Source organism: Numenius arquata, chromosome 11 (genome assembly GCF_964106895.1).
Source record: "Numenius arquata chromosome 11, bNumArq3.hap1.1, whole genome shotgun sequence".
Taxonomy (NCBI): domain Eukaryota; kingdom Metazoa; phylum Chordata; class Aves; order Charadriiformes; family Scolopacidae; genus Numenius; species Numenius arquata.
Genome location: NC_133586.1, coordinates 24731142 through 24745901, shown reverse-complemented (window position 1 = coordinate 24745901; position 14760 = coordinate 24731142). Strand labels below are relative to the sequence as shown.

Sequence of the window (14760 nt, the reverse complement as noted above, 5' to 3'; positions counted from 1 at the left end):
CTGTCGAGACAGTCTGGTCTTCAACACTTGGTTCCTGTCCATGTGCTGGAAGCAGGTGCTGTGTGATGGCTGGGCAACAGGATGCCTCATAGCTTTGCTGTCAGCATGCAGGATTACAGAAAAGGTAAAGGAAAATATATATGGGAACTGTTAATGAGCAGAGATTAACGAAACCTTGGATAACCCCTTTTGCTAATTGATATGACTGGCCCAGTCACTGCAGCCAATTAAAAGTCTTGAGTAGAGGTTACCACCAAAGGTCTCCCTTCCTTCCAGCACTTTCATAATAGCCCAAGCCTGGAGGATCAGCTGTTTTATGGTGAAGTAGATGGCTCCCCTCACCTCCCGCCCCTCTCCAGCTTCCAGCAAGCTCTCTGTCCCCAAGTCCATCAAGATGGTCATAATGCTCCTTCCTCGGTGGAATAGAAGCTACCTTGTCCAGGATATATGTCTGCCTAACTTATCTGAAGCAGAAGAGCTCAGGGAATGTCTCTGCTTCTCAAGCATTTAGTCTAAGTAACATGCACCTGGATTTGGAGAAGCAGAGACTTCCTGCACATGTCCACTGGTACCCCTATACCAGCTCATCTCTGTTTTTGACCTGCTTGTGTTCCTGCTGGGACACTGCATTTCCCAACCCATGTCTCTCAAACACGTGTCCCTGTAGACAAGCCACTCATAAGCAATAGAGTGGAGGTGTATGAGGTCTGAGCATCAGTGCATGACTGTGGTGGGTCAGGAGAAGGGTTGGTTTCACCAGAAATGTGAAGGTAAAACAGCACTGGCAGAAGTAGACATGTATAATTAAATGTTCTTCCCTTTTTAGCTCCCAGAGGAAGAAGAGGTTGGAAGAAATTTTATGCTGTGCTTAAAGGAACCGTCCTTTATTTACAAAAGGTAACCATGCTGGACTGTCCCATTGGTTGTTTCATGCTATCCAAAGTAGTCATGCTGTCCTACGCAGGAGACTCATGGATGCAAGTAGAAGTTAAACCGTGTCATGATGCATACATGGACATCTACAGAGCTCCTCCAGAGCTCCAGTATACAGAACTGGAGGATGCCATCATCTTTGGTGGTGGTGTTCGTGCTAAGGGCACTATTTACAGCCTCAAAAGAGGAAGCAGGATGAAAGAGGGAACATTGAGGCAAGATTCCTGCAGAAGTGTCCCAGCAAGTAGGATCTGTTGGGGAGGATGAATGAACAAATGATACAGAATAGGTGAAACAGGATGTTGGTGACACACGCAATAGGATGCTGAAGAGGCTTAGCATCAGACCAGTCTTATCCTGCCTATTGTTTTATTTGCTGGCATAGATCTGCTTACGAGCAGCTTCACTGAGTCTGGTATGGGCCCTCCTTAAAGTTTCTCTTCTCTTTCAGGACCTTGCTGAGCTGGGTCCTTCCATGGGTTGCCAAGTGACACTTTCTGCCTCTCTTCACTTCTATTTGTGCTGTAGTCACCTCTAGTCAACACAAGGATAAATCCTAGGTCCTCATGGAAGAGCTTCCCTGCATTCTATAGCATTCAGCTCTCTGTCTTTCAAGACACCTGGGTGCTAGGAGGATTTCCATGGATAGTCTTTTCTGTGGGAAAATTTGAGGAGTCTGGATAGGGGCTCACTTGAATGTCAGTGTGAGCCAGCCAGGGATGCCAGATGTCTGTTCATCATGCAGCAGAGCAGCATAACCCACTGAACTAGGTGTGAACTACCTTAGTAGCACATGCTGTGCAGTAACCCATTGAACTCAGCTTGCTGGAACAGCACTCCCTGTGGGTAGATGTTCCTATGTGTTGCAGTATTATCTCCAAAGCAATGAGAGTAAACAAACATTGGATTATATAAGAAAGGCAGAAAGATCCTCAGGGCAGCACGGAATTATGACTCAGAGCTCGTAGCACACCCCAATGATTCTCGTATTTTGCCAAATCCTATGGCACATGTCATAAAGCCAACAGAAATCTGGCAGCAGCTGATTGTAATTTACAGTATGGGTTGCTCTTAGGCAAGTGGTATTTTTACAGCCTTGCCACTCTCTCCTGCAGCTGAGGGAAGCTGCAGCATACAGGATAGCCCGGATCTTCTCCAGCCCTCTAAGTGTGGCATTCTTCAAGTCAGTGGCACTCTTCTTACATCTCAGTCTCTTGTCTCATTATAAGTCTCCACACGAAGTCCACCAAAGATGTCCTCATGCTGACCATAGGTGATGCATGAGGATTTAACTCATACAGAGCTACCATTACCATTTAATTTTATGACAGTTTTTCTACATAAAAAAAAAAAAATAGGCAATTTCTTCAAAATCACAGGAATCATTTAGATCTAAATGAAATTTTCACCAAGAACTTCTAGGGCATGTCTCTTGGGAAGAGTCTGTTGAGGGGATATATATTTGGAATGAAATACACTTTCAGGACAGAATTCTCTTCCCATGCTGGACCAAAATCCAGTTTGCTGAAGATTGTCTTGACTGCTTAGCACTAGGAGCCATGAAGCCAACACTGGATGTCATTGCCCCTGATGGAGCAGAAGGGTTGAGTTTTCTTCGCTGTACAAGGCTAGCAGCAGTAACCACCCAGACTGTTATAGTAGTTTATAGTAGTATATAGTTTGTTATGTTAGTACTGGGTGGTTAGAATTTAAAAAGAGAGTGAGGATGAGATTGATGTGGCAATTAGAAGACCAATGTTCTTATCTACAGGACCCTCAGGAGCAAATGGTTCAGAGACTGAGGGCTTTCTTTATGGTTAAGGACTGAAGAAGCGAAATGCCTAAGATTTTGCTAGATTATGAAAGTGTCTGATAAATAACAGCCATGACTGATGTGTAATTAGCAGGAGGGACTGGAATTGCCAAGGATGCCCCAAGGAAGTAGCATTTGGAACAACAAAAATTAACCTGAGGAATGTTTGAGCAAAGGATTTGGGCAAAGAGGGGTTTCTTAGTCATGTGCTGCTACCAGACTGTATATGGTACACTTCAGAGGATTCCTTGGGCTGGGCTTGGCTGTAGACAGTGTCTATCAGGCTTGCAGAGACAGGACAGAAGGAAGAGACCACAAAGTCCTTGCCCTGCAACTTCCAAACATTCCCCGCACCACAACAGAGAGTGGATAAACATCCACCTGCCCTGTTAATTCTTAGTGCAATTTCTTGCCAATGGGCTGGTTTGCAGAACAAGAAAGTTGCACAATACAGGAAAGAAATGATGTGCCAGCCCGCCGAGCTCTCAGCGGAAGACGCCTGCAGATAAACATAAGGCAGAACCTGGCTTGCGCACAAATCACTGGGAAATGATTTTCTGATGTAAGGAAGAGGAGAAAGTACCTGCTTCCAGACCCACCTGATGCCATGGAGCATGGGTTCAGCCTGTTCCAGTTTTTCACACAGACCAACCCGGGGATCTAGGCTTTAATAGGAAACTCTAATCAATATGGTTTTAGGAAGCAAGTTGAGTGGAAATAAGAGTGAGAGAGAGAGGGAAGGAGTGAGGAGAGTCTGGGGAGACAGATGTATAGAAAGGAGGAATAGCCAGATACAGAGAGAGGTGAAGATAGGCAGAAGAGTGGGTAGGTGGGTGGACAGGTAGAAGTCTGTTAGAAGAAATTCAGGCAGCAGCCATAATCCTGCTGATGTAGAGATGTCACGTCATTGACTTGCCAGTGTTAATTGCAGAATTAGCATGTTCTAGCATAGTCTGCTGAAGCAATTGCTTGATCCCCTAAAGGGATGCAGCACAGTCTTGAGGAAGAAATGCAGCCTTGGGAGCAGGGTGCACCTCTCCTGCGCTCTAATCTGTACTGGGCACTGACTCACTTGGTGGCCTTCGGCAATTTACTTAACCTCTGTGAAATGGGGATAAAAATCCTTAATCACTATACGTAGAGTGGTGTTGAGAGGAATGATGGAGACCTATAAGGCATGATGTGCTTTTATATTGAAGTACTGGAAAGGGTCCAGGTCTTCCCGCAGGGTCTGCCCTTGCAGCTCCCAACCATGAGGGAGCACAGCCCCGAGCCACGGATGCTGTCCCATGCAGGCAGGCCCTTGCCATGGTAGTGCTACTTGGAGTGCCAAGTTCAGGAACAGACTGAAAACGTCTCAGAGGTTAGTTTTCCTCATGAAATGGTTTGTTTAGGCTGGGAGATGTGAGCTGAAGAAAAGGAAAAAGAGGAAAACCCACTCACAAGCTTGAGTATGAGAAATCTCTGTAGCTCCATGTCTATATTCACATCACTGCTCAGGGCTGGTGCTGAGTCCAGAGGAGAGGACAGCAGGACCAATACAGTGGGCTCTCTCACCCCATCCAGGTGCCCTACAAAGGCAAGCACAAGAGATACATGCCTCTTCTTGACAAAAAAAGCTTTGAGCTGGGGAGCTCATATTGCGGATCTCCTACCACCTGCTCACAGGGCTGGGCAGCAGGGGAGAGCTGGCATCAGAAGAGTGAACCAAAAGCACCATGGAGCACTGCCATGGCAGAAACTAAGCCCAGGCAAGGGGCTGGTCATGCACATTTAAGCAGAGTCTTTGTGCAGTTGACACACCGGAAGGGTGTGCTGCCATACAGCGAGACCTGGACATGCTGGAGAGTTGGGCAGAGAGGAACTCGATGAACTTCAATAAAGGCAAGTGTGGGGTGCTACACCTGGGGAGAAATAAACCCATGCACCAATACAGGTTGGGGGCTGACCTGCTGGAGAACAGCTCTGAAGAGAAAGACCTAGGAGTCCTGGTGGACAATAAGATGACCATGAGCTGACAATGTGCCCTTGTGTCCAAGAAGGCCAATGGCATCCTGGGGTGCATCAGGAAGAGTGTGACCAGGAGGTCAAGGGAGGTCATTCTCCCCCTCTACTCTGCCCTGGTGAGGCCCCATCTGGAGTACTGTGTCCAGTTCTGGGCTCCCCAGTTCAAGAAGGACAGGGAACTGCTGGAGAGGGTACAGCAGAGGGCTGCAAAGATGATGAGGGGCCTGGAGCATCTCTCTTAGGAGGAGAGGCTGAGGGACTCGGGTCCTTTTAGTCTGGAGAAGAGAAGACTGAGGGGGGATCTGATCAATGCATATAAATACTTAAAGGGAGGATGTCAAGAGGATGGAGCCAGTCTTTTTTCAGTGGTGCACAGGGATAGGACAAGAGGAGATGGGCACAAACTTGAACATAGGAAGTTCCACCTAAACATGAGGAGGAACTTCTTTACTTTGAGGGTGGCAGAGCCCTGGAAGAGGCTGCCCAGGGAGGTGGTGGAGTCTTCTTCTCTGGAGACATTCAGAACCCACCTGGACACGTTCCTGTGCAACCTGCTCTAGGAGGACCTGCTTTGGCAGGGGGGTTGGACAAGATGATCTCCAGAGGTCCCTTCCAACCCCATATCATTCTGTGATTCTGTGATTCTGCAGGCAGGAGAGGCACACGTCTGTTTACACCAACATTAAAATCTGAAAGTGAGTGAAATTAATTTAGAAGGATTCTGAAACAAAGCATCCATACCTGGGCTCAATTCCTGCAGAAGATATCCCCAAAACAGACCCTGAAAATTGCTGACCCCCACCATCCTATACCTGGAGAAGCAAGGGAAAAATAAACATGGCACCATTCGACGGCTGGAGGCTAAGGGTAACTGGGATGGTGTGGCGCAGCCTACCTTGCCTATAGATTTTCTCCCGTTCACCATGAAAAAGGTGAGAGTGAGATTAGCGGTACTATAGCATGAACAAAATATTACCTGAAGTTGCTCCAAATATGATACTGCTTATGTTTTAATATAAATAAGTTTCTTTGAGATTTAAACCAGACTCCCTTCACTGAAAGCGTCTGTGTTACTATTATGTTTTTGGACACGACTCTTCCTCAGTAGCAGTTTATGCACACTTAAACTTACATCAAAGCTCAGAAAGGGAGTGAGCAAAATGTAGAGAAACTGCTGAAGGCTTTGGAGCAGAGCTGACATGCTTTGCTGAAAGGCAGTGGGATTACTCTCCAGGGGAAGGCTACATGGTGTAGCCCACACTACGGTGTAAGTCACTGTGATGACTCCAGCTGTGCGTGCATGGCATCATACAGCCAGGAGTGGTTTGCAGAGGGTGCCTGTTTTAGAGCACGCAGAGGTCTCCCAGCATCAGCAGCCATTACATATCATCGTGACTACTGCAGCTCAGGCATTAAGGTGAGCTTCCTGGCAGGGCTGGCCCATGCAGAAGTGAGCCTCCAGAACTAGGCACTCCTACAAACACAGCCTGTTTCCACCAGCAGGGAGGCAGAAGGTAGAGACAACCTGCTTGATTCAACCTTATGTTGATTTACTGAGCCTAGTGTTAGAAAAAGAAGAAGATTTGGCTTTTCCTTACATCTACATTGATGCCTGTGAGCCTGAAATCAGTAGAGGCAATACATGATGATACCATTCGAGGTGAAGATCTGCATTAGTCAAACCAGTTTGCAGCCCTGGCAGTTTCTTCTTGTCACATGCCATTAAGCCTAGCTATTTGCGCTGTGTTTTCAGAAAGCTTATCTTGAAATAACAGATCATGGGCATCAGAGTCTGATTTATACAGAGCCAAAGAGCTTCAGCCTTGGAAAGACTGAAAGAATTGAAAGTCTCTCTACAATATATGAGGCCTGAGCAGCATTGTCTTCCTCAAACAACTATTTCTTTCCAAGTGGGGTAACGTATTAGATCCTCATAAGGCAAAGCATTTGTTTTTCTTTGTTCAAAGGCTAATGACCCATTCCTCTGGCTACTGAAATCCCCGCTGTGGAAAGGTTGTCTATACTGCCCTGCAGTGCAGCCCATCTGAATGTTGCCCTGAATGCAGGGTGCCTGCAGCACCCACCTCTTCCTTTGCTGGAAAGCCAGGGCTTTTCTTTGGGGTTGACCTTTAACAAGGCAGTTGCGTGAGCCAGGACCCCCTGCCAGACATTCCTGGGCTCTGGGCATTTCTTTGCACAAGGCCAAGTATCACATGCTGGTGAACACGGTGTGGCAGCCACTCTCCCAGATGGGATGATTCCTTCTAAAAAGGAGGGAAGGAAAGGGTTCAGAAGCTTATTTTTCATTAGGAGCAAGGTCTGGGTGAGCCACATCCATGGGCTGGGGAATGCCATTCCCTGGTGCTCTGAAGAGCAACAGAGGGGAGACCTTTGTCACCCTACACCAGAGAACTTCCTTACTGACCAGGGTTAGCAACCAGGAGACTGTAGCGTGACTTTTCCCTGAATAGCTGGATTTGTACCACCAGGACAGAGGAAAAAAAACATCTTTTTGCAAATCTGCAGAACAGACCAAGCTCTAGCTTGAAACCTAAGGAGGGGCTGGGACACATAGATCACCACCATCAGACAGAGCTGCCCCTCTGCTGACAGCCAAAGATAGTCAAGTAAAGCAAAACATAAGAGCCAATTAGTCCTGTAGGTATGCACTGTAATCAGCAGGGCAAGTCAGGCCCCTCCAGGGATACCCTGTCCTGACACGGCCTCTAACATCGCTGAGGGTGGTGGGGTGGTGGTTTGTTTTAGCCAGGGTCAGGTTTTCTTACATCCATCTATCCATGCATGCATGCATCCATCCATCTGTACATCCTTCCATCCCACCACCCAACTGGACCAGCTGTTGAGCTGGCAAGGGCACAGAGAGGGAGGGAAGGCGTCACTTTAAGTGGCCAGGGGCCCAGTGACTGGGAAAGCAAAAGGTAAACACAGGGTTGATTGAACTCCTTTTTTGCCTAAAAAGTGCTGTGCCGAGATCATCCTTTCAGAATCCCATGTTCAGTGTTTTCTATCTGTTTATATATACACATACATAGTTACTGCTACATTCCCTACTTCTGTGAAATTGCTCCTCAGTGGAGCAAGTAAAGCAGGAATACAGGGAATGCTGCTGCAATTTGCAAGTGCCAGTCTAATGAATGACATGAGAGACCACGCCAAAGGGGCACACGTACTAAAGAGAGACCGAGCATGGTTCAAGTGGGCCATGCTCAGTCTGGCAACTGCCCAGCAAGCCCCACACCTGCACAGAGGTGCTCTGGCTGCAGGAATGCTACTGTTCCCGGGCTGCCCAAGACAGTGCAAAACCTGAGCCCAGCTCCTCTGCCATGCAAAGCTGCAGCACCAGGGCAGGTGCTCGCTGATACCTGTCGACGACCAGGAGTTGCATTCTGCCTTGAGCTCTGCACTATGGGTGAAGCTCTGAAGAAACCTGGCCGTCTTGTGCCTTCCCCCAAAGCCTCAGGCATGTGCCCTATTAGAGATAACTATTGATAATTATGTTTAAAACTTTCATCTCTTTCTTCACATCTTCCCAGTGAACATGATGGAAGAAGTTGCCAGATGTTAATTATTATTATTATTATTATCAGCTCCTAGCATTTACTGTACAAAGCAGTGCTTTTCCTGATCTTGGCACTCTGTGATAATAGCAGAGGGAGAAAGGCAGGTTCATTAAAGTAGCCCACAGATGTTAGTGTTGTCATTATCCAATTAACGTTCCTCTTCACAGGATGAATATAAACCTGACAAAGACCTCTCTGAAGTGGATTTGAAAAACGCCATCCGTGTGCACCACGCCTTAGCCACAAAAGCCTCTGATTACAGCAAGAAGTCCAACGTGCTCAAGCTGAAGACAGCTGACTGGAGAGTCTTCCTCTTCCAGGCCCCGTAAGTACCAGCTCTTCCTGCAGAGCATGGACAGGAAACCTGACCTCCAGCCATCGCCAGACTCCCTCAGACCCAGCCAGATATCAACACATACATTAGGGGACAAACCTGGGGGGGAGGAAGATTAGGGCCACAAAGATGATCAGAGGGATGGAGCACCTCACCTATGAAGACAGGCTGAGAGAGCTGGGGTTGTTCAGCCTGGAGAAGAGAAGGTTCCGGGGAGACCTCATAACAGCCTACCAATATCTGAAGGGAGCCTACAGGAGAGCCGGAGAGGGACTCTTTGTCAGGAAGTGTAGTGACAGGACAAGGGGTAATGGTTTTAAATTGGAAGAGAGGAGATTTAGATTAGATATTAGGAAGAAATTCTTTACTGTGAGGGTGGTGAAGCACTGGAACAGGTTGCCCAGGGAAGTTGTGGCTGCCCCATCCCTGGAAGTGTTTAAGGCCAGGCTGGATGGGGCTTTGAGCAACCTGCTCTAGTGGAGGTGTCCCTGCCCATGGCAGGAGGGTTGGAAGTCGATCTTTAAGGTCCCTTCCAACTCTAACCATTCTATGATTCTATGAAGATGCTGAGCAGGAGAGCTGAGGGTGAGGTCTGTAGGGCTGTGCAAAGGACTTGGTCATGTGGTCACGGTTTCTACCTGTCACTCTTTGTAGCTGTGTGCCAGTCCTGGAGGTCCTTTCTCATCTGTCACCAAGGTGGGCTGAGCAGGGTGGGCTGGGATGTAAAGGGCTGAGTACAGGGCTCCCCTTACTAACTTCTATTGTCAGTCTGTGGAAGGGAGAAAATCTATGTGGTGCACTGAACTAAAGAGCTGATAGTTCCTCTTGCCAGCTTTTGATGGGGAAACTTTCTAAAGCTCATTAAAGAAATCTCCCCAGCCAGGCTTATCTTCTCTCTTTCTTAGTCTATTGCAGAGGAAAGTTGCCCTGCTAATAACTGTAAAGTGTGATTAAGTCCTCTTTTGTCTGATGTTTTTCTTGTCTCCTGCTGAGATAGGTGACATTGTAAATTGGGCTGGGGTACTAACGTCAAGCTGAAGTTTGACATCTGAATTTGTGCAGTAAAAACCCATTTGAAGGCTCGGGTAGCAGTGCCTGAACAGATCTGATGATGGACCCTGGGCAGTGTCCCATGGATGACACAACTGAGAGGTCCACCCTGCTCCATGGGACCTCTGTTGCGTGGCTCCCACTCTCCAAAGAGCAGGATATCCTTGGGCCTTGCCACCATTCTGCCTCTCTCCAGCTCTTCAGGGAATGCAATCAGAACTTATGAGGAAGGCAGGACTTTCAAGAGGCAGACAACAGCCCTGAAATCATTAGGGCACTGTAGAGGAGCCAATTAGCCAGAGTTTTCCTCTGTTCACAACCCAGGGTGGCACAGAAATGGCTTCAAAGCAAGGCCATCGATGCCCCCCCCGAGAGCAGCTGGCTCCAGGGCAGTTCTGAGCTGGCTGTTCCTGGGTCAGGAGCATTTACAGACACCCCCTCTCTTTTCCCCTTGTCTATAACAGAAGTAAGGAAGAAATGCTTTCCTGGATCCTGCGAATCAACCTTGTTGCTGCCATTTTCTCTGCCCCGGCCTTCCCAGCTGCAATCTGCTCCATGAAGAAATTCTGCCGCCCACTCCTGCCTTCATCCATGACCAAGCTGTGCCAGGTAACGCATGAGAGAAGGAGCAATGGAGGGGTGGCCAGCACTCAGCCAGCCCTTCCGCATGCAGCTCAGGCTGAGCCCGTCTACAGCTCCCCCAGCTCCTGCCTGACAGACACGCTCAGGGCAGTGGAGTGGGTGGCTTGGACAGACAGTGGCAAATCCTGGTGTCTGGCCAATGCTTCCTCTGCAGTGGCTATAAAGCAACCCCATGCATACACTCCTGCCTGAATGGCTGTTGATTCTGGCTTGTTTATTGCTCTTTGCCCATCACATCCCAGCACCTTTCTGTTGCTTCAGTTGAAACAGCTGGTGCTACTGAGCTCAACAGCTGGCAACAGCCCCACTTTATTTTATAACATGGCACTCAGAGGTGGGACCATGTTGTTTCTCAAGCTGAAAAGCCACAGATGAAGGTGGAGTCTGAGTCCCACTCAGTGGGGAAGGTTTTTCTGGAAGCAAGGGGGCACCAGAGCATGGCTGCCTAAGGCTCAGTCCACCAAGAGCAATGGGCAGCTGCCATCCAAAGAGTAGCTTTGGTTAGCACAGTCCAGGGAAAACCCGACATGACTTAACACCTCCAAAAGGTAGGGCCACGCTGCCACTGGCCCCCAGCAAAGGGGAGGACAGCCTGAAATGTCAGGGCAGAGACACAGCTCCTATCTGCTGAACCAGATGTGGCCAGATGTCACTTTTCTCAGAGCCCAGATGGGGAGGATACTTTTATCTCAAAAAAGAGCAGGATGAGCCACTCTTGGGACACCGCTGGTTCTGCCTGGCTGTTGAAGGATGCAGAGCATTTCATATTTATGATGCTAAAGAAGCCCAGGTGCCAAAGACATCCACTCTTGGCATTTGCAATACATGAGTTTTGATCTTACTCAAATACCTGTGTTTCAGCTGCTCCTTATCAGATGAATTTGAAAATGTACTGCACACCTTTGGCTCCAGCACAGTAGCTAAGCTTACGTCCTTGCAGAGACAGATCCCACATTAACAGGCAGGCAGTGCACTTGGGTGTTGCACTCCTATGTTTTAATACCTGACATGCTTCTCTCGGCAGGAGGAACAGCTGAGGTCTCATGAAAGTAAAATGAAGCAGATTGCAGACGAATTAGCAGAGCATAAATTACATCCTGTAGAGAAGAACCTCAAGTCAAAAGAGGCTGAGGAATACAGACTCAAAGAACATTACCTAATATTTGAGGTAAAGGAACTTACATCTATTCCATGATAAATGATACTATGGCTGATTGAGGAGAACTAAGAACTCTGGAGTGGATGCTGTGAGCCTGTGAGAGCATGAAAGGAGAGAGAAGGATGAGGGTTCACAAGCTGGATGGGTGTCTTGGGGCAGCAGCAAGCCTGTTTTGCACTGATGTTAAAAAAAGAAATAACAGACATTTCCTCCCCTCTGTGATTTCTAACAAGAGGAGGGAAAAACTGATGAGAGAAATAAAATCTTCCTTTACTGTGCTGAAACTTGACATTTGCTCAGGTCCCAAGTAAGAAAGTGGTTCAGTTCTTGGTGTGCATCTGTCTTTTTCAGCAACATTAATGAAAAGCTAAGGGGAGAATAAATCTGGATTTGCTGCAACTATTTCTGTAAATAAAGCCGAAACCAGTGTTACAGCTGATTACAGACTTTTTGAAGATGCAAGTAGCTATGTTTAATCTCTCTGCAAAGTCTAAGAAGGATTTAATTGTGGGAGAAATGAGATATTTTGTTCCAGTGGGAGCTTAGCAGAAGGTGTGATTCCTGCCACATAGGTGTCAGTGGTAAGGGACTGCTGGAGGCCCCTAGTCCTGCTTCCGGCAGGATTATTCCCAGCATTTCCCGGGCTGAGCATGTCATTTTGTGGCCGAGTCTCAGAAATTTCCAAGGATGGAAATATCCCCCTCCTGCATACCAGGGTTGTAATGCCAAGCCTGACTCCAGAGCAGATCTGTTGGTCTGGTTTTGCCTCCAGTGTCCATCTTATGAAACCACTGGCAGTCAAAACCCATAAAAGCAACTGGAGAGTCTTGTACAACCCTCCTCTTTCTCCTCAGCCCTTTCAACAATAGGTTGATCAGTCTTTGCAGGCTTTGCATAGACCAGGGATTGTGCTATTGTTAAACAGTAGGTTTGGGGTATGATTAGTGGGTTCCTGACAATATATGTTGGGTTTTCCTGCAGTAGCAGATTCTATTGCCTCTGCTTTCCACACATGCCATGGCCCAACTATATTCCCAGGCTCTCTGTTCCCTCTTTCCCTGCAGAAGAGTCGCTACGAGACATACATCAACCTGCTGTGCATGAAGATAAAAGTTGGGACAGATGACCTGGAGAGAATTGAAACCAGTTTCTTCAAGGTGGAAGCTGACGACATTGCTTTGCGGAAGACACATTCAAGCCCATCCTTGAGCCAAGGGCACATGTCCATTAGCTGTAAGGCAGAAAAGGACATTTTAGAGCAGAACACTTAACAAGGAACATGTGCACAGGGGGGATGAACCAGCAATGCTTTACGCTCCTGGACTAAACCAATGAGCACAATTTTACCTAGGAAATTACAGGAGCAAAACCATAGATGTGTATCACATGGTGATTGCTCTAGTGGAAGAAATCAAAGAAGCTTTAGTTGACACTCTCTGGCAATGCTCTGGCATTTCAGCATCATAGACACACCATCTCCCATCCCCAACAGCACCAGTGGCTTTTCTTTCCCTCCTACCACAGCCTGCACAACAAAGGTATGTGCTGGTTCTCCAAGGGCCAGGTTGCTCTTTTCTCCACCAGCCCTCTCTCTTCTCCTCCTTCTCTCCCTGGAGTCCCCACAGGTTCATGTCCACAGCTCCCAGCAGGGTCTGTGGCACCACCAGCGCTCCCAGAGACGGCACAGAGCAGCAGGGAGCACGTCCCTCCCCGGAGAGGAGCACCATTCAGCACGTCGCGATAGGATGGGCTATCATGAGCTAGTCACTGACCGAGGGAGAGGCATCTTCAGCATGGCATATGGGAACATCATCTGCCCACGGCAAGAGAGGCTTGAAATGCCCTCTGTCACCTTATCCTTTTTATATATATATATACACATATAAATATATAAATAAATATATATATATAAGGAAACCTTAATGTGGGTTTTTAACCTCAGTGTGCAAGTGAAGGCAAGCTGCCTGGGGAAGACACTAGGGACCATGGAGGGTCTGACCAGCCCACCAAGATGTTTTAAAAAATGCAGTAGCCTATGTATCTTTTTTTTTGCCCCCCCCCCCCCCTTTTTTTACTCAAATGGAAATACCATCTGGCTTTGCTGTGAAACATCACTCTCCTTTTCCTGCTTGTTCAGACAAACTGGCCAAGTGGCTGCTTATTTAGCACCCATGGTGTCTGCCACTTTGGTTTTGAGGCACAGTTGGAGCCATGCTTCAGATCCAGCTGAACCTTTCTGTGCAGGAGAGATTCCACCCGCCCATCATTGTTGTACTTCCTCCATTTTGCAATGCACATGCTATACTCTTTTAAGTGGGGAATTGTGTTTCTGTTCCTTTCTGCTGTCTGTGGTCCAATGATTTACTGTTGTACTAGAAGAGATTCCTCTGCATTTCAATGCCACGGCTGTCCTCCCACACTTTATTTATTTATTTCACTGTTTGGTTTGGTCCTTTATTTCAGATTGCTTTTCTTTCCTCTAGGTGCATTCACAGTAATCAAGCTCCAGTTTTGAAGGATCTTGTAGCTGATAATTACAGTCATTTATTGTTTATATTTTGCAGCATTTTTTAAACAAACAAAATAAGATTTATTTGGACTTTTAACATTCAAGAGCCTATGGACTACTGTTTTCCATGATGGTTCATGACACTAAAAACCTCTGCCCAACTCTGTCACCTCTTCTTTTATCTCTGTTTCTTTGTACAGTTTGATAGTTTATTTGAAATGATGGGCTAATGAATCATGTAAAAAAGAGTAACAATAAAGCTGAATCTGTTGGTAAAGAGAATTGGTCTGAAGTTCAGTTCCACCATGTGCTGCGTTGGTCCCAGACTTCATGGCACTAGATGTCTGGGCTGCAACAGATCTCCACCAGCGCCTGCATCATGAAAGCCACATTCCTATGGACAGATAGCACCAGAAAATTGCAATGCCTTTCCACGCATGCTGAAAGCAGTGGCCTGCCTGTGCTTTGGATGGATGGCTCACCTGTGAAGCAGGTATGGACATGGGTTGCTTTGGGAACACATTCAGGTAACTCTTCCTTCTGTCTGGTGCTTCCAGTTCTACCTGTCCACATGCAGCCTAGAGGTTTATGGGAGGCGAAAGATACCAACATCTGCATTGGCGGTTAGAGATGTTCTGGGAACTGTTCCCAGAGGAGCCCATGGCTCCATTGAGCATCGCAGCTGTTTCTCCAAGGCATCATTTGCTTTGCTGTGTTAGGTATTGTACATAC

The 14760-nt window shown here is 47.4% G+C and overlaps 1 protein-coding gene across 1 annotated transcript in view; it reads left to right on the top strand.

The window, feature by feature from the left end:
- Nucleotides 1–12790, top strand: part of PSD2 (pleckstrin and Sec7 domain containing 2) — a 47374-nt gene extending 34584 nt beyond the window's left edge. Inside the window, exons 11-15 of the mRNA XM_074155452.1 lie at nucleotides 827–897; nucleotides 8502–8659; nucleotides 10183–10327; nucleotides 11385–11528; nucleotides 12584–12790. Of these exons, the coding sequence (XP_074011553.1) occupies nucleotides 827–897; nucleotides 8502–8659; nucleotides 10183–10327; nucleotides 11385–11528; nucleotides 12584–12790 (725 nt within the window). The remainder of the gene's footprint in view (nucleotides 1–826; nucleotides 898–8501; nucleotides 8660–10182; nucleotides 10328–11384; nucleotides 11529–12583) is intronic.
- The last annotated feature ends 1970 nt before the right edge of the window (nucleotides 12791–14760 follow it).